The 24,627-nt window shown below is 37.3% G+C and overlaps 2 protein-coding genes across 2 annotated transcripts in view; one reads left to right on the forward strand and one right to left on the reverse strand.

Annotated features, from left to right (window-relative positions):
* WDR19 (WD repeat domain 19) overlaps positions 1-11,817 on the forward strand; it is a 113,533-nt gene extending 101,716 nt beyond the window's left edge. Inside the window, exon 37 of the mRNA XM_047090378.1 lies at positions 11,654-11,817. The gene's annotated coding sequence lies outside the window, so the exon portion shown is untranslated. The remainder of the gene's footprint in view (positions 1-11,653) is intronic.
* The window catches only part of RFC1 (replication factor C subunit 1), an 85,380-nt gene continuing 70,145 nt past the window's right edge, over positions 9,393-24,627 (reverse strand). The window contains exons 15-25 of the mRNA XM_047090376.1: positions 23,034-23,148; positions 21,763-21,854; positions 21,421-21,558; positions 21,188-21,283; positions 20,965-21,063; positions 19,471-19,625; positions 19,244-19,361; positions 17,233-17,378; positions 13,633-13,846; positions 12,317-12,508; positions 9,393-11,311 (exon numbers count right to left, since the gene is read on the reverse strand). Coding sequence (XP_046946332.1) covers positions 11,228-11,311; positions 12,317-12,508; positions 13,633-13,846; positions 17,233-17,378; positions 19,244-19,361; positions 19,471-19,625; positions 20,965-21,063; positions 21,188-21,283; positions 21,421-21,558; positions 21,763-21,854; positions 23,034-23,148 — 1,449 coding nt within the window. The 3' untranslated portion in view covers positions 9,393-11,227. The remainder of the gene's footprint in view (positions 11,312-12,316; positions 12,509-13,632; positions 13,847-17,232; positions 17,379-19,243; positions 19,362-19,470; positions 19,626-20,964; positions 21,064-21,187; positions 21,284-21,420; positions 21,559-21,762; positions 21,855-23,033; positions 23,149-24,627) is intronic.

The raw sequence follows: 24,627 nt of genomic DNA on the forward strand, positions 1-24,627 counted from the left end.
TCACCTGAAATACTAGTTAATGTGCAGATGCCCAAGCTAATCAGACTAAATCAGATACCCTGGGAGCTGGAATGTGGCATCTGTATTTTCACAAGACTCCCAAAAGGCTGCAATCATGGAAAAAGTTGAGAATCATGTTTTAGCACATTCCTGTGATCTCTCATCAACCATGTGCTTTTTGTTATACTATCATGTGTCAAATTCAAACTCAAAATTATATACTTGCATGGGACAGAAACTTTGAAAATTACACTACTTCTTTGCCAGTGAATCCTGGTTAGACTGTCTTTAGAAGGCAGTAGAGGAGAAGGGAAGACAGAGGAGGGAGAAGTCACATGCTCCTTTCTGTCTGCTGGTTCCTGCCAGTTTTATCCTCAGTGATCTTTTTTTTTTTTTTTTTCTTTTAAGTAGGTTTCACACCCAGCTTGGAGCCCAACTCAGGGCTTGAACTCACAAGCCTTGCTTAACCAAGCTACCCAGGCGCCCCTTGACTACTCTTAATCCTTTCCATCTCTCTATAAAATTTTAGAGTCAGCTTGTCAAATTCTGTTTTTAAAGCATGCTCAAATTATGATTAAGATTTGTTTCATTTTCTGTTGCTGCATATTATCACAAATTTAGCATCTTAAAACAACATAATTATGTCCAAGTTTTTTGAGAAATAACTGACATTACTTGTTTTAGGTGTACAACATAATGGTTATATATATAGAAATGATTGCCATAGTAAGTTAACATCCATCACCACACAGTAACTTCCAAATATCCAACATAGTTAACTCTAGTTACCATGCTATACATTACATCCCCAGCACTTATTTATAACTGGAGGCTTGTACCTTTCGACCACTTTCATCTATTCCACCCACTCCCCACCCCAGGCGTCTGGCAACCAACAAACTGTTCTCTGTTATGTAGGAGTTCAGTGTTTTTATACATATAAGTGAGACCATACAGGATTTGTCTTTCTCTAATTTCACTTGGCATAGTGAAGGCCCACCCATGTTGTTGTGAATGGCAATATTTTCTTTTATGGCTGAATAACATTTCTGTGTGTGTGCATACACACATGACTTTCTTTCTCCAGTGTCATTTTCTTTATCCAATATAGATGGACACTTAGGTTGTTTCCATATCTTGGCCATTGTAAATAATGCTGAAATGAACACAGGGGTGTAGATATCTTTTCAAGATAGTGATCTGTTCAGATAAATACCCAGCAATGGAATAGCTGGACCATATGGTAGTTCTGTTTTTAATTTTTTGAGGAACCTCTATATTGTTTTCCACAGTTGCTGCACTGGTTTACCTTCCCACCAACAGTGCACAATGGCTCCTTTCTCTCCACGTCCTTGCCAACACCTGTGATTTCTTGTCATTTTATAATAGCCATTCTGATAGGTGTCAGCTGATGTATCATTGTGGTTTTGGTTTGTATTTCCCTGATGATCAGTGATGTGTAGCAGCATCCTTTAACATACCTATTGACCATTTGTTGTATCTTGTTTGGAAAATTTTCTATTCAGATCCTTTGACCATTTTTAATTGGATTTTTTGCCAATTGAATAGTAGGAGTTCTTTATATTAACCCCTTATCAGATGTATGATTTGCAAATTTCCATGTTGCCTTTTCATTTTGTTGGTTTCCTTTGCTGTATACAGGTTTTTTAGTTCAGTGTAGTCTCACCTGTTTATATCTGCTTTCCTGCCTTCCTGCCTTTATTTTTAGGGTCAAATCCAAAAAATCATTACCAAGACTCATGTCAAGGAGCTTACCCCCTATATTTCCTTCTAGGAGTTTTATGCTTTCAGGTCTTATGTTCAAATTTTTAATCCAGTTTGAGTTGATTTTTGTATATGGTGTGAGCAAGTAATCCAGTTTTCTCACCGCCATTTATTAAAGAGCCACTCCTTTCCCCATTATATATTCTTTACTCCTTTGTCCTAAATTAACTGACCAATGTAACTGTTTTTATGCCAATACCATACTGTTTTGCTTATTATAACTGTGTAGTATAGTTTAAGGAATTATGGTGCCTCCAACTGTGTTCTTCTTTCTCAAGATTGCTTTGGCTACTCAGGGTCTTCTGTGGTTCCATACAAATGTTAGGATTGTTCTATTTCTGTGAAAAATATTGGAGACTGATAGACATTGCATTGAATCTGTAGATTGTTTTGGGTAGTATGGAAACTTTAACAATTTTAATTCTTACAATCTGTGAGCACAGTATCTACTTATGTGTCCTTGATTTCTTTCATCAGTGTCTTACAGTATTCAATGTACAGGTATCTCACTTCCTTGGTTATATTTATTCATAAGTATTTCATTCTTTTTTATGCAATTGTAAATGGATTGTTTTCTTAATCTCTGATAGTTCATCATTAGTGTATAGAAATGCAACTGATTTTTGTATATTGGTTTTGTATCCTGCAGCTTCACTGAACTCATTTATTAGCTCTAACACCTTAGTGGTCATTAGGGTTTTCTATATATAGTATCACATCTTCTGCAAATAGTGACACTTTGGTTTGCTTTCCAATTTGGCTGCCTTGTATTTCTTTTTCTTGCCTAATTGCTCTGTCTAGGACTTCTAGTACTATGTTTAATAAAAGTGACAAGAATATGCATCCCTATTTTCTTCCTGATCTTAGAGGAAAAATCTTTGTAAGTTTGTAACCACCAAGGATGATGATAGCTGTGGGCTTGTCCTATATTATGTTGAGGTATATTTCCTCTATTACCACTTGGTATAAACTTTTATCATCAATGGAGGTTGAATATTGTCAAAATGCTTTCTCTGTATCTATTGAGATGATCATATGATTTTTATTCTTGATTTTCTTAATGTGGTGTTATCACACTGATTAGTTTGTAGATGAACTATCTCCATGTATCCCTGGAATAAAATCCCTCCTGATCATGGTGTATGAACCTTTTAACATATTATTGAGGCCAGTTTGCTAATAGATTGCTTATGGTTTTTGTATTCTACGTTCATCAGGCATATTGGCCTGTAATTGCCTTTATTGTGGTATCCTTGTCTGGTTTTGATATCTGAGTAATGCTGGCCACATAAAATGAGTTTGGAAATGTTCCCTCTTTGATTTTTTGGAAGAGTTTGAGAATGACTGGTATGAACGTTAGATAGAATTCACCAGTGAAGCCATCTGTCCTTGGACTTTTGTTTGCTAGGAGGTTTTTTGATTACAGATTCAATCTCCTTACTAGTAATTGGTCTGTTCAGATTTTGTTTCTTCATGATTCAGTCTTGTAAGAAAGATTCTGTTTCTAGGATTATATCTATTTCTTTTCTAGTTTGTTTCATTTGTTGGTGTATAATAGTTCACAGTATTCTTTTATGATCTTTTATATTTATCAGTTGTAATATCTCCTCTATTTGAGTCCTCTCTTTTTCTCTTGGTGAGTCTAGCTAAAGGTTTGTCTATTTCCTTTAACCAGCTTAGTTTTATTGCTCTTTTTTACTCTTTTTAGTCCCTATCTCAGCTTTGGGCTTAGCTTGTTCTTTTCTAGTTCCCCAAGGTATAAAGTTAGGTTGTTTAACTTGGGATCTTTCTTGTTCTTGACATAGGCTTTTATTGCTATCAGCTTCCCTCTTAGAACTGCTTTTGCTGCATCCCGTAAATTTTGGTATATTATCTTTCCATTTTCATTTGTCTCCGGTTATTTTTTTTTTCTTTTGATTTCTTCCATGACCCACTTGGTTGTTCCATAGCATGTTGTTGAATCTCCACATATTTTTTAATTTTCCATTTTTTTTTCTTATAAATGACTTCCAGTTCCATACTGTTGTGGTTAGAAAAAACGCTTGATATGATGTCAGTCTTTTTAAATTTATTGACTTGTTTTTGTGGCCTAACCTATGATCGATCATTCCTGGAGAATGTTTCATATGTGCTTAAAAATGTCTATTCTGGGGTGCCTGGGTAGCTCAGTCGGTTGACCGTCTGACTTCAGCTCAGGTCATGATCTCACGGTTCATGAGTTTGAGCCCCACATCGGGCTCTCTGCTGTCAGTGCAGAGCCTGCTTTGGATCCCCTGTCTCCCCGCTCTCACCCTCTCTGCTCCTCACCCATGTTGTGTCTCTCTCAAAAATAAACATTAAAAAAAAGAATGTCTATTCTTCTTGGAGGGAATATTCTGTAAAGGTCTGGTAAGTGCAATGTTTACTTACTGATTTTCTGTCTGGATGATCTAGTTAGGGGATGAAGTCCCCTACTCTTACTATATTGCTAACTCTCTCTTAGATCTGTGAATTTTGCTTTAGATCTTTATTTTTTTACTTCTTTAATGTTTATTTTGAAAGAGAGAGAGAGAGAGAGAGCGTGTGCGCACATAAGGCAGGAATAGAGAGAATCCCAAGCAGGCTCTGTGTTGATAGCATGTACTGTGAGATCATGACCGGAGCCAATAAAAGGTATCAGTTGCTTAACCGACTAAGCCAACCAGGCACCCCTATTCTTTTTTTTTTTAATGAATAAATGAATATCATTTATTTTTGAGACAGACTGAGCAGGGGAGGGGCAGAGAGAAAGGGAGACAGAATCCCAAGCAGACTCCGTGTTGTCAGCACAGAGCCCAACACAGGACTCAAACTCACAAACTGAGATCACGACCCAAGCCAAAATCAAGAGTCAGATGCTTAAGTGAGCCACCCAGCTGCCCCTTGCTTTATATCTTTCGATGTTCCTATGTTAAGTCCATACCTACAAATGTTATATCCACTTTTGGGTTGACGTTTTTATCATTATATAATGACCTTCTTTGTTTCTTATTATAGTCTTTTATTATCTGATATAAGTAAAGTTATTCCAGTTTTCTTTTGGTTTCCATTAGCCTGGAATATCTTCTTCCATTCCTTCACTTTCGGTCTGCTTCTGTCCTTAAAACTGAGTAAGTCTCTTGTTAGCAGCAAGACAAATGGATATTACTTATTTAATCCAGTCAGCCACTCTTTTGATCAGAGAATTTAGTCGATTTACATTTAATGTATTGATAGATATGGACGTACTGACATTTTTATTGTTTTCTGGCTGTTTTTTAACTTTTTTGTTCCTTCTTCTCTTTGTGATTTAATTGTTTTCTATAGTGGTATGCTTAGATTCTTTTTTTGTGTATGTACTATAGACATTTCTTTGTGGATACCATGAGGCTTACATAAAACCGGTCTATTTTATGTTTATAACAAGTTCAAACACATTCTAAGGCTCTACACTTTTACTCTCCCCACCCCCCATTCTATTTTTAATGTCATAGTTTACATCTTTGCAAGTTGGGTGTCCATTATTGTCATTATAGTTATTTTTACTACTTTAGTAAGCGATTAACCCACCACCATATTACAACATAAGATTATTCTGAATTTATATATTAACCTTTAAGCATTCATATTTACACTTTTATATGCTTTCCTCTTATTAATCAGCACTTTCAGGGGTGCCTGGGTGGTTCAGGCAGTTAAGTGTCCAACTTGATTTCAGCTCAGATCCTGATCTCATAGTTCATGGGTTCAAGACTCACACCAAGCTCTGCACTTTTAGCGCGAAGCCTGTTTAGGATTCTTTCTCTCTCTCTCTCTCTCTCACACACACACATACACACACACACAATAAATATTCTTTTTTAAAAATCCGCACTTTCAGCTTAAAGACGCCCCTTTATTAACATTTCTTATAAGGCTGGTCTAGTGGTGATGAACTCCTTTAGTTTCTCCTTGTCTGGAAAATGGTCTCTCACTCTTAAATAGAACAAACTGAGGGTTGATGGGGGGGTGGGGGAAAGAGGAAAGTGGGTGATGGGCACTGAAGGGCACTTGTTGGGATGAGCACTGGGTGTTGTATGTATGCCAGTTTGACAGTAAAGTATATTAAAAAGAAAAAAAACGGTCTTTCAGTTCTGAAGGACAGTATTGCCAGGTAGAGTATTCTTTGTTGCATTGTTTTTCTTTCAGCAGTTTGAATATATCATGCCACTGTCTCCTAGTCTGCAAAGGTTCTACTAAAAAAATTGCTGATGGTATTATGGGTTCCCTTTTGTGTAACAAGTTGTTTCTCTCCTTTAGCTTTTGGCAATTTAATTATGTGTCTTGGTGTCTCTTTGGGTTCATCTTGTTTGAAACTCTGAGTTTCCTAGAACTGAATGTCTATTTCTTTCTCCAAGTTAGGGAAATTTTCACCCTCTTTCTCTTCTCTTTTAGGACCCTTAGATTATCAATATTGGTTGGCTTCATGTTATCACATGAATCCCTTAAGCTAAGCTATAATCACTTTCATTCTTTTATCTTTTTGCTGTGATTAGATGAGTTTCATTGACCTATCCTCAAGTTCACTGATCCTTTCTGTTCATTTAGTCTGTCATTGAACCTTTCTATTGTATTTTCCAGTTCAGAAACTATAGTCTTCAAGTCTGTGATTTGTTTGGTACTTTTTTCACTTTGTTCATGAATTATTTTTATGACCATTATTGTAAACTATCACATAAATCACTTAATGGAGATCAAGCAAAATCTCCATTTTGTTAAGATCTTTTTGTGAGGTTTCATCTCTTTTTTTGTTTGGAACATATTACTGTGTCTTCATCTTCATTGACTCTGTTTTGGTTGCTATGCATTAGCTAAAAGAGCCACCTCTCCCAGTCTTGAAGGAGTGGCCTCATGTAGGAAAAGAGCCTAATTATTCAACACTGCCCTGGCTCTACCATCTTTGTTTTTAGTGGCTCCCAGTAGTTGAGGGTATGCCAAGAGAGTGTTGTGGTTGGCCCGTAAGTATGTGTTAAATTAGAAGCCTGTCCCTCAGGCCAAAGCTTTTAAGATAGCAGGCCTTTTGCACAGAGAGACTGGGTGCATTTCATTCTGCTGCCTCTGTGCTGGGCCATGGGGGATTAGCCACAGTGGGTCCATGTGATCTTATTTTGGACTGTTTTCTTGTTTGCTATGTCCTTATAGGTCTCGTGGATACAAGTCTCATTGCCTATTAAAGCTAGAGGTTTTGGAGGCCCATCTCTAGTGTGGAAGTCTTAAAAGTGAGGGCACCAAACGTGGGTCCAAACCCTTCACTCCTCAGGGAAAAGCTGGGAGTTGTTAGTTGCCTCCTGGTTGTGTGTCATCGTGCTGGGGATGGAATTTAATGTCAAGATTTTCTCACCCTCTCCTACCCAGTTTAATGTGGGTTTTTTCTTATTCACCTGATGTGCAGGAATCAGTTTCTTTCAGATGACTTGTTCCATATGTAGCTGTACATTCACTGTGTCTGTGGGAAGAGACACACCTATCAGTAGGATACACATGGCTTAGCAGAGTCTTCTGTTCAGGGTCTCACAAGGCTGCAATTGGTTGGAGCTGCAATCTCATGTAAGGCTCAGTGTCTTTGTCCAGCCTGTTTGTTGGTGGGATTCCATCCTTTACCTTCAGAGTACTGAGGCCCTCAGATCCTACAAGCAGCCCTCAGTTTTTATGCTTTCAGTCCAGCATTAAAGAGTCTCTTCTGAGCCTGGGAAGTTCAAGGGTTTACATGGAGTTTATAAGCAGATTTAGGGGGCAATACTCTTTTCAGGATATTCTCCCTCACATTTCAGTAGTTCTGGCAGGCCCAAACTCTGTTCTCTTAACTCAACTCTACAAGCTAGTAAGACAATGACTTTACGGTTGTCTCATGGACTTAACCTCAGGTGCAAAGGCATATAAAGATGAATTTTACCCAGTAGCCTTCTCTTCTTTCAAGAGTTGGCATCTTTCCAATTTCTACCAGCTTTTGGTTGGTTGCTCTCCAGTGCCTTTGAATAGTCTGTCCCAGGTTTGTAACTATTATCTGCAAAAAGATAATCTGCAATTCTGCCAAAGTAGGATGTTGCTTATGTTTTTAATAATCCTACATAGACTCTCTCCAGACACTATCCATGGATTAAAGCAGAGCCTTAAACCATGGTTCATAAATACTTGCAGATATGCTTTAGTAAGTTATGATTATGCACCATCTTTTGAAAAAGTCACTATAAATGTCTTATACAATAAATATTGGTTGAAACAGCAACTTCATGGACTCCTTTTAGACGAGGAACCATTAACAATTATTTCGTTTCAGGAAAATCTTCACAGATTGCTGAGCACTTTCCTTGCATTTCCCCACTCTTCTGAGTAAAGTGGCTGTTATTAGCACCCTCACTTTGTAATAACAGTTCGACAGCTTGCATGTACAATTTTTAGTCAAGGCCAAGATTTAAACTCAATACAGATTATAGACCAGAGGCTTCTAACTTGAATATGGTCATCTTGCTCCACATTCCAGAAATGAGCAAAAACTTCTTTGGTATAGCTTTATTACTACATACCACAGTTACCTGAAATGCTTCTAAAGACATGTGGGGTTTTTTATCTTTTCTAGATATAATGTTCCTGAAAAGATAGCATTTTTCTACAGGAGGCTGTGTGGTTGCTGGATACAGAAAAAAGAAAGACTCTCCGGGTCACAGACATTGTACAATTGCCATTGTACAGTGGCAAAACAGTGACATATAACCTTGATGTTATAGTTCCTCTTCAAAGTCTTACATATTCTATGCTCTGCACTGTTAATAGTAACCTATGACATAACTGTAAATATTCAACTTTTTGATAACTTTTATATTTTGAAATACTTCCTTTAAAATAAAATTGTTGACTAGATATTTGTAATGTTTTCCTGGATTAAAGGGAGAAAGGAAGACAGCTTTGCAGAACATCATGAAGTGTGGGCAGCACAGACATTAACAGTTAAAAGTTGGAACTAAGCTTAAGCCTATTTAGCAGAATCAGTCTTACAATAAAAACACCAATTTAAAAGAAACTATAAACCATAAGCTTTTATCTCCTGAGTCATTATACCACATACTGTAGAATTCTTTTCACAAAATTAAATCACTGGACTTCTCCTGAAGATATATTCAAACTCTTCCCCGTTATCACACACACCCCGTATTTTTCCTACAACAGTATATCCTTCCTTGCCACCCAAGGCTAATGTCACCAAAGTCTAAGCAGCTGGCAGAAATGAGTCATGTAGCCTCACTTTGTCTCAGATGATAGGATTTTACAGTATAGGCGCCAGCATCCTGAGCATTACAAAGGTACCCAGTGGCACCTATGAGCCTATGGTAGACCCCATAGGGGGGGTCAGTGATGTTTTATTGCATCCAAGTATCCACATGCATGATGCCTCCAACGTTTTGATCTGTTCTTGCTTCCACAAAGGCTGGCCAGAGAATGGGCCAAGTAAAGCCCAATGTTTTACTAAGTGATACAAGTTATTATCATTAAACCCACTATCCTCCCCTTGTTTTCCCATTATCACTGGAAGGATGTTGTGAAGTTAGAAGAGTAAGAGCCATAGGCACCTGGGATCTGTGAGAGTAAAGCACATTATATTTGGGGAGTTATGAGCCTTAAACATTCACTAATAAGCATAATTACACCAGAACTTATTCAGGAAGACACTACTCCTCGTACATAAATCACTGTTCCTTGTTAATAACTTCAAGAGGCCGAATAATGGACTGCCAAAACTTAACAGGATGAAGGATAAAGCACAGTAGTTTGTTATAGCTTCCAAAACGGCCAAGCCTCAATGGATCTCAAAAGAAGCATGCAGTTTGCTGCAAAGATGTGTGGCATCAAGTAGCTCCAGCAGATCCATGTTGCCATCTCATATTTTAAAGAGCGTATTTACCATCTCTAATTCTAAAAAAAAAAAGTAATCTTATACACTGATTATGCCAATCATAGAGCACTTAGAATTAATAACAAAATCATAATAAACAAGGGAAGGACACTATTCATTTTTCTGGCTGCAAGGAGAATATACTCCCTTTCCTGGGGAGGAAAGAACAAGTAGGCAGACAAAAAGCACTAGAAATGGAAGAATATGCGTAAGAAAGCCATGCTCACCCCACAGGTAAGGTGAGGCAGTCGTCAATCAAGGATATCTTCACTGAAGCACAAATTTCAAGCTGGGCTTTAACAAAGAGAGGAGCAAGGCTTAAGGCAATGTTTTATTCCCATAATGAATTTAGTCTGCATGAAAAACATTTTTAAATACACTTTAAATGTCTCAAGAACTTTGTTTCACCTCCCAAGCAGACTGTCAATTACTTAAAGGGAGGAAATAGTATCCTAATTTTATAATTCTCTTAGCACATACCTCTGAGCATTTACTGACAAAATTTTTTAAATGACAAAATTTAGACAACTAAATTCCAGGCTAGTTCCACAGCCTCAGAGCTCCTCAACAAATACAGTTACAGGTACAATCTAAAACTCTAGTCCAGTCTGTGGAGTCTGTCATAGGGCAGAACCAGATCTCCCAGAGACAAAGTAAACAAAAATCAGGGTTCATTTTGTCCCAAGCCAGAGTGAGATTAACTTAGACCCTACTGGTTTGAACCTGATGAGTTGAGACTCTAGAAGGATAAAAATGTGGCAATCCTTTTGCAGCCCCCCATATCTTCCAGTAATACCAAAGAGGCCTCCCCATGACATGCTATTCACAGAGAGATGGCTGGCACTTAAAGAGGTAATCAAGTTGGGAAGTAATTGCCAAAGTTCTATTTCACATAGCTGGTTAGTGAGAAATATAGTTAGCTTCTTACCCAATGATTTGCAAACTAATAAAGTAATATACCAACATACTATTTTACTGTACACAATGACATTCTTAAGAATTTGTACATGTATCAGGTGGAACATTTTTATTTCTCATTTATATTCTGTAAGATATTTGACAATGTACAAAGAATACCCAGTTCTAGGTGGTGACTGTTTTGTATTACGATTTATTTACAAAATTTCACCACATAATAGTAACTACCTTTTTAAAAAAAAAAATCAGCATTGGTCCTATAAAGGCCATTAGGATAAATTCTTAAGCCTACAAAAGTTGCCTTAGTACCAATGTTTCCAGGCATATTATTGTTAACTAAAATCTGACTCCAAAGCCCACATATAGTTGACAGGGGACAGTGGAGGACCCAAGCAGTCCTATCAACCTCTATAAGAGGTGTATGTTAGCCTACTGGTTACATCCTTCTAGCAGTACCACCATTTATTTGTAATGGGACCACCAAGTTGCCCCATTATGCTAAAATATGGTTCCTTTGGGGAAAAAACAAGGCATTCTCTAGACAAGCTAGACTGGTCAACAGGGTGAGTAAAAAGTGGCTGTCAGTAGTGAAAAACAGTTTCATTTCTTTGAACTTTTTCCTTTTCCTTTTCTGGACTCCTTATCTTTTTCTGATTTTGAAGGCTTTGAAGATTTTGTCTTTTTCTGTTGGGAGGGAAGAATGCACAAAATAGTTAATAGCTGTATTCATGAGGAAATGAAATACGTTAATTTCTACAATAAAGCAAATCTTTACCTGCAACTTAGTAAGAAGAAAGAGTGTAAACATCTTCCATTACTGCTACCCCTGACGAGCTTACTTCCAAGAAATGGCTAGCTGAAGCCCTCAACTACTGAAAAGCTATTTAGAATCTAGAACTAAGATATGTTACCCAGGCATGCAATTTCTTGGATTTGGCACAAGGTATATTTAGGAAAGACAAAATGAGCAGGCAATACAAATAGGATAACGTTTTAATGAAGAATTTCCTTTTCTTTCGGTTTCAGATTAGAGATCTAAACACGTTCAGTTTGAGAAGGGGAGAGAGGGAGACAACCTCTTATGTCTACACAAGACTAGAGAACTACACCGGAGAAGGCCACCTTCCTACCCCTGCATATACAAACCAGAAATGAGGGACAAGAATGACACACACTAAGGCCAAAAAAGAACACAGACTACATTCCTTTGTCTTAGCCAATGGTAAACAGTGGGCTGATGCCATAAATGATTTTAATCTTTTCTAGCACAAGGATGTTTTATTCTGAGGAAAATTCTATAGGCAGTTCAATGGCTACTGCAAAACACAAAAAAAACAGAAGGGAGAGATGGTTTCATTGAAAATGTTTTTCTTGATTAAGCTGTAAAAATCTGTCTCTAGGGTAAAGCACACACCAATGGCCAAATAAAAAATGGTATTTTTTCTAACAGGGCATATGATGATCAGATCAATATGATGGCCTATTTTCTTGCTATCTGGCTCTTACACTATTATAAATAGCTGACTGTTTACAAGAATAAAATCTACACCTTCTCCACCCTCACTCAGTGTAATGAATACAAAAACTTAAATAGGCCCTGAATAATTTCAGAAGGCAAGTTATACACAAGAAAAGATAAACTACTAAGGGACTATCATGGCATTTGCTGTCTGAAGCTTAAAATGTTACCTTGATCATTGCATCAGTTTCCATAGAATCTTGGTCTTTCTCATCAGCTTGAGAGTCATCTTCATTTAACTCTTCACTGTATTCAGAATCCAGTGATGCGCCTGTGCTGTGTCTGGGTGTCTTCACTGCCTGGAGTGAATATGGAGTAAGGTGGACTTCCTTATTGTAGGTTCTTGTGAACGCTGCTTTCACCTATAGGAAAGGAACAGAGGGAGTTGGTTAATGATCTAAGTGCCAAACAACCTTTCAAATAGTTTTGCAAGACTCTGCAAGACCCCTGAAGTATTCTGCAAAATATTTATGCAAGTTCATGTAAGTATATGTATATACATTTTCCTATAAAGAAGTCCCATATTTTTCATGACATTCTTAATAGAGCCTATGACTCAAAAAAATAAGAACCAGTATTTGGGAACATTAGGCAGAGAAAAGAAAAAACTGTAACTCATCATTTTTGCCTATTCAGTGCATTCCACAATTCTACAAAGTGAGAAGCAGTGAATCAAATCAAAAAAGACTTACAATAAAGTACAAGTTAAAGTTGGTCTCTAATTACCACAAAATACATAAATTACCATGACAGTGGTTACTTCAAAATACTAGGTAACTTGAAGTCTTAACTTGAAGCTTCTAAACATGACTGTAGAATTACTCCTTGAATTCAAACAATGGAGATCTCTTGTGAGAATTAACTCATAACCATAAAGTCAGATCAAAATTCTGGAGAAGGCAAGCCACACGGAATAAATAGGTCTTTTACAACGGCACCAAGAAACTGGCACAAGTGTGTAAGGTACTGGATATTACAAATTCATGTTATGTCACTTAGGTTTTTTCATGCTCATTATACAAAAAAAAAAAAAATAGGGGATATATTATTACATAACAGATTGTCCAACTATGATAAATACTAAATTCATACATTAGGCAGACTGAGAAAAAGTATAAAAATCCTCAGTCCATAAACACTTCCTTCTTTTCATAATGTATTACCACCGTCTTATTTACTTTCCCAGGTTTATCTACACCCCCCCCATAAGGAATATATTTAGATTTGCCTCTGAGATTTCATGTTTTACTTTTCCATTCGGCATAAAGCAATGACAAAACTACAAACTACAAGGTCAAATCCAGAAGTCCATTCTTAATAGTGCACGCAAATAGTATCTTTGGAAAGCATAGGCCATAAGAAGCAAAAGACATTTAAGAAGAAAACAATTAAACCTTTTTAAAGTACCTACAACATCTCTGAAATAGTCCTAGTACAAGCCTGGTAATCACAAAGTGATGGAAAACGAGTGGGTTACACAATTTACCTTGGGATCCAACTTGGAGAAGAGACTAGGTTTGCCTCCCCAGCTGCTAATTTCCATGATATTCTCAAAGTCTTCTTTCATCAAGTAGTATGTGTCCATAAGAGCAATAACATCCTGTACTCCTTCTACCCCTTGGGAGATCAAGGGCTGTACAAGTGCATCCCTTATATGTGACAGATAATCCATGTTTACAGTCCTTTTGCTGGAATAAGTTCTTAAACCAAAACAAAAGAGATACCTATAGTCAATGGCAAACTACCACCAACTCAAGTCATAATGTGCTGGATAGAGTTCAATCCACTTTTAAAAATGCCCAATGTAATGTCTACTATTTACCAGCCGGTATAGGGAAAGCCTAGCACTACACCATCAGGGTAATGGATACACACCAGTGTGCTCAAAGGGAATTTACTACTTATCTCGAATCAGTGAATGAAAAACAAATATAGGTTCTACTTCCAATCAACTCTTAAGGCCTAGGCAACAAAAACATTTCTATGTACTCCTTATAGCCAAAGATTACTCATTCCCAGTTCCAAATCTTAAATGCATCAGTAAAAGGCAGTGAGATTTCCTACCTCAAGTGCCACTGTTACTTCCTATATGAGGGTCTGTAGCACCTTTTTATCTCTGATTATAACATGCAAAATTACATATGAATGTTTCTCTCATATTTCCTTGTACTGTACTATTACTCTGAAATCCTTAGTTCTAGAGCAGGGTTTTCCCCAAACTAAGAAAACTGCAGAAAACGTCCCTGTAGAATTACAAGGTGGTCCACACTGGTGAGGGGAAGGCTTTGGGAGAAAGTCTCTGATTTGCTGAGAACTACAATGTTATCATGAAATGACAGTTTCTCTCTCTCAAATACTGTCACTCAAAGACAGAAAATAGCTGAACAAAACAAAATCTAAATCTAAATCTTTCCAAGCCAGCTACCACCATCATCAAACCAGACAATTATATGTATGCATACTTCAAACAACAAACCTCAAAAGCTGTTGGGCTTCAGAACCCATAAAAAATTTTAAATTACTAATGGGTCCTGCTCTTGCTTTCAGGTAAACTGGGTCTGAATCACAAGAATCCACAGTTTTCTTGATCAGAAATCTAGAACCCTGTCCCACGACAGCTTTACTACCTAGGCAAAGAATCCCAAAAATTCCTATTTTTTTTTTAAGTTTATTTATTTATTTTGAGAGAAAGGGAAGGGGCAGAGAAAGGGAATCCCAACCTGGCTCTGTGCTGTCAGAATGGAACCTGATGTGGGGCTCAGTCTCACGAACTGTGAAATCATGACCTGAGCCGAAATCAAGAGTTGGACACTCAACCAACTGAGCCACCCAGGCGCCCCCAAAAACTCTTATTTTAAATTCACCCATTTCCTCTAGATTCAGTCTTCCATAACCAGGCACACTAGTTAGCTGAAGACAAGTATGAGCCCATAAGCTCCAGTGCCTAAGAAAATCATGAAACCTTTTCCAAAAGTATTTTCTTATATTTGTTACAGTACTGTTACCTTCTACTAGAAATCACAGAAATAACTCTAGAAAAGTCTAAAGGTATCATCTAATGTTCCTAAATCAAGGGTTCATAAACTCAGAAGTCTGTAATTCCCCTAACATTATTTGTACGTTAGTGCAGTTTGGGGGTAATAAAGATCAAAGAGCTTTCAGATTCTCAAAGGCATGTATAACCCTAGTAAGAACTAATAATAAAATTGCACTTCCATTTTTAAAGAGAAACTGAGATCTATCAAAGTTCAATGACTTAACCAAGGTAAATAGAAAGGTCCTAATTTACTTTAAAAATTGTGAAATGCACTGTAGATGTCCTTTGATGATAACAATGTCCTGTATATGATTCATGAAGAAACATTTATTGAGCAATTTTATCTGCTGGATGGGTAGGCCTCAGTTCCTACCACCAGAAATATTTGGTCTAATGGGAGAAGGGGACAAAAAACACAGCCATAAAACAAAATGGAAGTCCAGTGCTCACCATCTACATGAATATGGTGAGGGCACCAAAGACGGACACCCCCAGGGTACAGGGATGCATCACCTTTAAAAAGCAGAGTGCAGGGAGTAGGAAAAGAGCTGACAGCTGGGCCCCTCACTGGATCAATGAGAAGAGCAGTAGGGAAAACAGCACTCTCCAGTTTCTAGAGGCCGTTGACATCCCTTGGCTCATGGTCCGGTCCCTCTTCCCATCTTCAAAGCCAGCAATGTATCATCTTAAAAATGTCTTTTTTCTCTGACTTGACACTGCTCCATTTCTTTTTTCTTTTGTAAAGACCTTTGTAATTACATTGGACCTGCCCAGATAATTGAGGACAAACTTCCCACCTTTTTTTTGTTTGTTTATTTTTGAGAGAAAGAGTGACCAGGGGAGGGATGGGAGGAGGAATCCCAAGCAGGCCCCGCATTGCCAGTGCAGAGCCCAACGCTCTGACCTGAGCCAAAATCAAGAGTTGGATGCTCAACCTACTGAGCCACCCAGGTGCCCTGACAAATTTCCCATCTTAAGGGAAGAATAAATTTATATTATTCTAAAGCATTAAGTTTTGGTAATCTGTTATAGCAGAAATAGAAACTCATACAAGAGTGGCAAAAAAAAGACCCATGCCAAGGCTATGAAAAGGGAACACAGAATTTTACAAAACCAGAAGAAAGGAACTATTTCAGCTCAACTTCAAACAAAAGTTAAGAGTGGACCAATATTGGGGCACCTGGGTGGCTTAGTCAATTGGGCATTCCAATCTTGATTTCAGCTCGGGTCCTGATCTTACAATTCCTGAGTTCAAGCTCCATATCGGGCTCTGCGCTGACAGTGCAGACTGCTTGGGATTCTCTCTCTCCGCCCCTCCCCTGCTCCTGTTCTCTCTCTCTCTCTCTCAAAATAAATAAACTTACAAAAAAAAGTGGACCCATGTTAATATTCCCTCCAGAGATCAGAGAGAGAAATAAGATTGCTCAAGTGGTTCTTCATGGTTACAAATGAATTCCTAAGGTTCACTTAATATTTGTGCGCCTGCACATTTTCCAAGTTTCTAAACTTTAACAAAACAAATAACAAGAATTTTTGAACTTCATTAAACTTCTCCAAACACATTTGTTTTCAGTCATCTGCATGTCTGCCTCCTGTTGTTCTATGCTAAACTGTGTCCCCTCTCCTAAATGACCAGGTCAGTTTCCTACTAGGGAGGTAAAAACTAGTTCATTTATCTAAATAGTCCCCTTTTTCCTATGAAGTTATTTGGGAGCTGAGACGTTACGTATGCCTACTAGTAATAGGCATAGTCAGTAATAAATAGTAGCACTACCTCAGATTTACAGAGCTTTAAAATTTATCTTAAAGTTATGGCACATTTACCATCTGGGTTTAAATTCCAAAGTATCCTTTTAAGTGATAAAACAATTGTTATACTGATTATAGATAATAAAACTCAGGTCCACAAACTGTAAGGAACTTATCCAGGATCATTTATCTAGTTGCAGCAAAATAAACTAAAGCCCAAATCTTGTGCTTATGTTGTCCTAAATACGCACACTGATAACACATGGCGTAATCATGGAGACATGGAGTAACAGCACTTACCTGAGACCCATGTGCTGTGCTAGGTCCTGTACAATACGATCATGTTTGCCGGCAGATGAGTGCTTCCCCAACCAGCTTGGGAAGGTAGGAAACTGGGTCATGTACCCCCTCATTAACTCTCCAGGAAGAACACTAGCATAAATGGCCTGAAAAAAAAAAGTGCAGTCCAAAATCTGATTCAGTACAGAGCTTCCTACACAGCTGCCAGCTTCCAAGGAGTCTCTGGCAAATGAAGCAACGCTGTCCCAGGTACCTAATTCCAGGACATCACACCCTTCCCCTCTGCCTCTCATCTGTTGGTATGGCAAACTTCTCCCAGAGAAAACAACAGATCGGTCCAAAACACGTTATGGTCCTCAGAGAGACCATCTTGCCAGTTCATTCAGGCTTCTCAAACACTGATCCCAACATACCAGTTACTTGATTGTGTCAATGTCACAGGAAAGCCTTTAAGAGGAATAGGATTACCTTTAACATAAACTACTGACAGCACAGGTGGATCAAGACATGGAAAACTGAATAGAGTATCAAGTAAATTGAGAAAAGATTTTTAAAACGGTATCCTTGAATATCTTCTAGATCCAGGGCTCATACTTTTTAAAGTTGGAATTATACATAAATTTTGTATCCTGCTTTATTCTAGTAATAGTCTCTCATAAGCATTTTTTCGTATTAAACAATCTTTATAAATAATTTTAAGGACTACATAATGTTCCATCAAGAGTATTTACCATAATTAATCATTCTCCTATTGCCAGACATGGAGATTTTCTCCAATTTCTTACGCTATCAAAACTAATGTAATATTTTTGTACATTAAGCTTTTCCTATGTTTCAAATTATTTCTTTAGGATAAAATCTTGAAGGTACAATTATTAGTTTAAAAAATGAACACTTTGGGGCACCCGGGTGGCTCAGTCAGTTAAGTGTCTGACTCTTGATTTTGGCTCAGGTCATGAACTCACAGTTCATGAGATGGAGTCTGGAGTCAGGCTTCACACTATTAGGGTGGATTTTCCCTCCCTCTGCCCCGCCCCACCTCTCTTTCTACTCCTCCCTCTGCTCATGCTCTCTCAAAATAAATGAACTTTTAAAAAAATGAACACTTTTAAAACATAAGAGAAGGGATTCTTTATATCCAGAATGAATATTGTTTTATTACTGTTTTCAGATAATGTGTAGGTTGAATTAAGGCAAGAGTAAGCCTTCCGGAAGTCCCTTGATTATCATCACTCAGGCCAATAATACAGTACAAATATGCAAAGCTCAAGAACAAATAACACTCTTAATTATGACAGTCTGCAAAATTCTGTTTTGAGTAGAAGCTACCAACCCAGATAACGTACTGAATATAAAACTGCCTCTTGAGCAATGATGAAGAAAATCAGAATTCACATATCAGAGGCCCCTGGGTGGCTCAGTCAGTTGAGCGTCCAACTTCAGCTCAGGTCATGATCTCATGGTTCATGAGTTTGAGCCCCGCATCTGGCTCACTGCTGTCAGTGCAGAGCCCACTTCAGCTTCTCTGTCCCCCTCTGTCTCTGCCCCTCCCCCACCTGCACTCTCTCAAAAATAAACAAACGTTAAAAAAAAAAAAAAGAATTCACATATCAGAAAAGTGGCTGCTGACCTGCTCTGGCTATCCTACTTTAAGTAGGAGCTACTTAGCAACCATCTGGGAGAGCCAAGAATGACAAAAAAGAAATGGGATTCTTAGGGTAAAACAGAGCAAGTAACACTTTTGACTAACATCTTATTTATGACCAGAATCTAATGTTCCTATTTCTACAGGTCCATTTACATAAAAACATTTTGAAACACTGAAAAATAGGGCAATTTTTAAGAAATAGACAATAGTGACCACAGAGTGTTTTAATCTCTAACAGACTGTATTTTTGCCATAAGAGCCATAATGTTTATCTGGTATTTCAAATAGCTACAAGAGCTAAAAGCTATTTTGTTCTCTTTAACTAAAGCAGAGTCTGCATTTTAAGGACAGCCCTATGCTTACCTGCGTGGGCAGAAGACTCCAGTTTTGCTTACTCCGGATCTGACGGTCCACTAGGTCACCATCACATATGCTATCTGCTGCTCTGCTTAAAAGCATCAAGTGCTTTTTCATGTCACCCCTGCAGAAATAAACCAGTCTGGATTACAGCACTGTCCATACCTCAGACCCCTCTCTCCCAGGTATCTGGAGGATACAAATTCTACCCCTCACTAGCTCTGAACACTCACCCTGCAGCTACAGGCTTCACATGTACGTAGTTCTCCTGGACAAAGAGGGGTGCTATTGAATAATCATGAAAAAAGAGATCTGACTTGTCCATAAGCGACATATGAGCAGTCTCCTCTCCAGCTGCAAACACTTTCCGGGCAACATCAAATGGGCCCTAAAAAAAGGGAGGGACACACCTAGCAAAATGGCCAATGTCTAAAATACTGACAACATAAAATGCCGGCAAAGATGTGGAGCAACAGGAACTCTCATTTACTGCTGGTAGGGGTGCAAAATGGTGCAGTCACGTGTAAGACAGACTGGCAATCTTTCTGCAACAGTGAATATACTCTTAGTATACCATCCAGCACTTGTGCTCCTTGGTATTCACCCAAATGAATTAAAAACATACTACACAAAAAAAACCTGCATGGATCTTTACATCAGCTTTATTCATAACTAAAAACTTGGAGGCAATCCAGATGTCTTTCAGTAAGTGAATAAACTGTGACACATACAGACACTGGAATACTGGAATATTATTCAGCACAAAAATAAGGCCATGAAAAGATATGGAGAAACCTTAAATGCATGTTACTAATTCAAAGAAGCCAATCTGATAAGATTATATACTGTATGATTCCAACTATATGACATTCTGAAAATGATGAAACTACAGAGAAAATAAGATTAGTGGCTGTCAGGGGTTCAGGGAAGGGATGATGAACAGGCAGAGTATAGAGTATTTTTACGACAGTGACAGTATTCTGTGTGATACTACAATGGTGGGTACAAGCTATGATACATTTGTCAAAAGCCATGGAATGTACATCAAAAGTGAAAGAACCCTAATGTAAACTATGGACTTTGGGTAATAATGATGTACCAGTACATGTTCAGCTGTAACAAAGGTACCACTCTGGTGGGGCATATTGCCAGTGGGAGAGGTGGTATGAGCCTGAGGGCAGGGGATATAAGGGAAGTCTCTGTACCGTGCGCTAAATTTTGCTATGAACCGTTTAAAACTGCTCCTAAAAAAGTTTATTGATGAAAAAAAAAAGAGGGAGAGAGGGGGTTAAAAACACTGCTTAATCATTGCTCTAGCTGTAATAATAAATTCTGACTACTGACTACATGAAATAGAATAATTGATACAGACTTCTAGTTTCAGAGAGGGTATTAAATTATAAACCATTTGAAACAATTATTCTGAACAGTTCCAAAACTTCAAAACATGAAATCTATACATAAGGGACCCTGAAAAGGCCACCTTATAACTACTGAAGCATGAGTATAATTTAAAACTTCCATTTCTCATAATTTACAATATATACTAGCAGCCCTTGAGGAAAAACTCATCTGATTTGGAAACATTTTAGCTGTCTTTCTTATTGTAAATATCAATAGATTCTATAGGTGTGTCAAGGAACTATAATAACTATTAAGTTAATATAAGCAGCAGAAGAAATGCTTTAGCATGAGAAAAGTACTTAAGAAATGGAAACTTATCTTACCAGTTTGATATCCTTTTTCGCTCTATGAGAATCAGCCTTGGCCTGGTCATAGGTTAGTGCCTTACTTCGTGCACACCACATACTCAGATTGTGTAAAACCTAAAAGAAATCAGAAATAAGACATGGTCAAAGTGAGAAAATAATGCTACTCCTCCTCCCTGAAAAGTTGAAGGCATTAATTCAAAAGAATCAGCAACTGTTACATAATATATATTTAATTTACCTGTCTGATATCTTGATTGGCTCCCAAAATTATTTCATTCATAGCTGGAGGGGGGATCTTTAAACCCTCTTTAAATGCAATAGACATCATAGCACCCTGAAATTTACAAAGGGGAATCTTAAATGATTTTAACTCATATAATCAAACATTTAAGTATCTATCAGGTATTTTTAAAAACTGACCAAAAAATAAGAAGGATAGTGTGATGGGGGAAAAAATTCCCATCATCGTACCTTAATCTGTTCAACTCGAGGTCTTTGAAAACGAAGATCAAAACAATAATGAACCAAAGAACGAATCTTGGGATGATTTCTATCATTGCACATACAAATAATGGGAATTTTTGTATGTTTTATCAAACCAATTAATTCCTGAAAGGCAAATTTACAACATAAAATAATTATTTTAAAAAAACAAAATACTATACACAATGCATATATTTTAGGTTTTGAAAACCTCTTTGGCACCACACTTTAATTATCACAGCACAATTAGTTCTTTAAATATTAAAAAAAAAAAAAAAAACTAAAAATCAACAGTAAAATCAAACTGCAAAAATACATGGTTTTCATTACCTGAATTCCTCCCCTGTCCTCATTGCCTGCCATGCCATCTACTTCATCCATGATGACAGCATGTTTCATGCTTACTGAATGGGCACCTCCACCTGACCCATGTTGAGAAGCAATGAAATGGGACAAAAAAATAGTAATTGTTCAAATGCTGCTGCTTTATAAAAACCATGTAAAACATTTCAAACTGGTAATATAGGTCCATGGTACAAAATGCAAGAGGCACAAGCATATGCAAATGAAAAGAAATTCTCCCTCTACCTTTGCCCACTAGGGTGTCCCTATATATATTAAAAACATGTGTGCATAAAAATATACATCTTGGTTTTATCATTCAATATGTTGTAGGGATCTGTTTCTTATCTGTAGATACAGAACACCTCTTTTTTTTTTAAGTTTACTTATTTCAAGAGAGAAAGCATGTACACGTACCAGCGGGGCAGGGGCAGAGAGAGACAGAGAGAGAGAGAGAGAGAGAGAGAGAGAGAGAAGAAAGAGAGAATCCCTAGCAGACCCACACTTAGCACAAAGCCTGAAGGGGGCTCGATCTCATGACTGCGAGATCACAAACTGAGAAAATATCAAGTCAGATGCTCAACTGACTAAGTGACCCAGGGGCCCCTAGAACACCTTATTTTTTAAGGCTGTTTAATAATATCCTACTTTACACATGTATCATAATTAATTGCTATCTATTGATAAAATATGAAGATGCTTCCAACCTTTTGCTATTATAAACCATACTAAATGATATTCTCACATATCATTTTGTACATACACATATACATATATACATATACATGTGTATGTATGTGTATATATATATATATATATATATATAACACAACTGCTAAATTCCAAGAATTAGAAATTCTAGGCTAAAGGGTCTGTGTAATACAACTTTCAGAAATACTGCCAGACTACTCTCCAGAGTAGTACATATTAACACTCCCACCAGCCATGTAGAAGAGTGATGTTTCCTAAGCAAATCCTTTTTAATAATGATTTTCTACCAACGAAAGTACCAAGAATTCAGGTGACCATGCAATATCCACCACTGGTTCTAAATATGCACTATTTAGACTGTAATTTGAGCATCTTATTTTTCTCATAAACTCTGGCCATACCAGACCACCAACTACAGCCTGAAACACAGTGGCACCTTCACAGTTTCTTCTCCTCTGCTATTATCTTTGCCTATACTGGTTAGTAAACATTGAAATGAACTTGTTTTCCTTACATAACCAAAGAAAACAGTTCAAATACCCACATACTTGAATAAAAGCCCGTGATGCTGGTATTATTCAGTGATTCAGCAATAATCTCCTTCAAACTGTTCTTACTCCGAGTGTCACTTGCATTCAGTTCCACGTAGCTATATCCTAATTCCTAATCAAAATATGGAAACTGTTACTATCACAATGCAAATTATTAACCCTTCCCCCCAAAAAAACAAGGCAATGAATGAAGAGGATAGAAAAATGACATAAGGAACCATGGCTAAAAAAGATGAAGACAATGAGATTATAACATGCCTCACAATACTGAGATTATATATATAATACATATATACACATATGCACACACATACATACACATACGCACCACACATACACAAAATACAAGTTTGGTCTTAAAACTTCAGCTGATAAATCACTAATCTAGAAGCATATACTTGAACAAGCAATATTACTAGGTTTGCTTCTTCAAATCCTATAAAGAATTAAATATACCCATCCCAAGATTTTATACTATCAGATACAGAATCAATCTATTATAAGATACCAAAAATCATTCTTGACTCTTCAAGATAAAGTTAAAGCATTCGTTATCAAACCATTCCAATATAAAATCTTTCCAAGCTGTGAAAAATCAAGTTATTCTGACTCATTTCCCAAAACTGATTCTACTGATAAGCATTATGATATGCTTTAATTCAATTCCCCTCCAAAATAATATAATAATAAGGGAGAAAAGAGTCATGCTCACAATTGTAAGACTAGGAAAAAATTTTTTGGTTTTTTTTTAATGTTTATAATAGAATAGAAAATATGTACTTGTTATACCAGCTAAATATTTATGATCTGGTCCATAAAACAAGGACACAACAAAACCACCAGCTTATAGGATAAGGGTTGGGAAATGCAGTAATAAATTTAAAACAAGTCTACTATCCCTCATTTTATCATTCTGATACCACTTCACGTATGACCTCACACCGTTCTGATACAGGAACTCTGGTTTGCTCTAGTGTCTCCTCATCTCACTGTCTAGATCTGGCGGCCACACAGGGAGGAGCAAAGGCAGGCTCCCACAGCAGTGAAGGATCAGACTAGCTGGGTTCATACTGTGGCACCAGCCTCCACTGTAAGCCCATTTCATTTGTCACATGAGCATGGTAAGAATACACATATTCATACAGAGAATTCTTACAAGAGTAAGTAAAATATCTTTATCCATCAGAGTCTATGAGACCTATTTATATTACCTAAAAGATAATGTACCTAAGGGCTTAGCACATTGCCTGGCACACAGGTAAATATTCCTATTATAATTACCAATATTAAGAAAAAGGATGAAAATGAAAAATATCCCCAGAATCAAAATAAATTTTCTTTTTTTTTTTTTTTTAATTTTTAACATTTATTTTTGAGAGAGAAAGAAAGAGCACAAGACGGGGAGAGGCAGAGAAAGAGGGAGACACAGAATCCGAAGCAGGCTACAGGTTCTGAGCTGTCAGCACAGAGCCCGACACAGGGCTTGAACTCACAAACTGTGAGATAATGACCTGAGCTGAAGTCGGACACTTAACCGACTGAGCTACCTAGGTGCCTCCCCAAAGTAAATTCTAAAGGTTTAATTTTGGCA

Source organism: Lynx rufus, unplaced genomic scaffold (genome assembly GCF_022079265.1).
Source record: "Lynx rufus isolate CCGP_SWC_20201006 ecotype Redwood Valley unplaced genomic scaffold, mLynRuf1.p SCAF_3, whole genome shotgun sequence".
Taxonomy (NCBI): domain Eukaryota; kingdom Metazoa; phylum Chordata; class Mammalia; order Carnivora; family Felidae; genus Lynx; species Lynx rufus.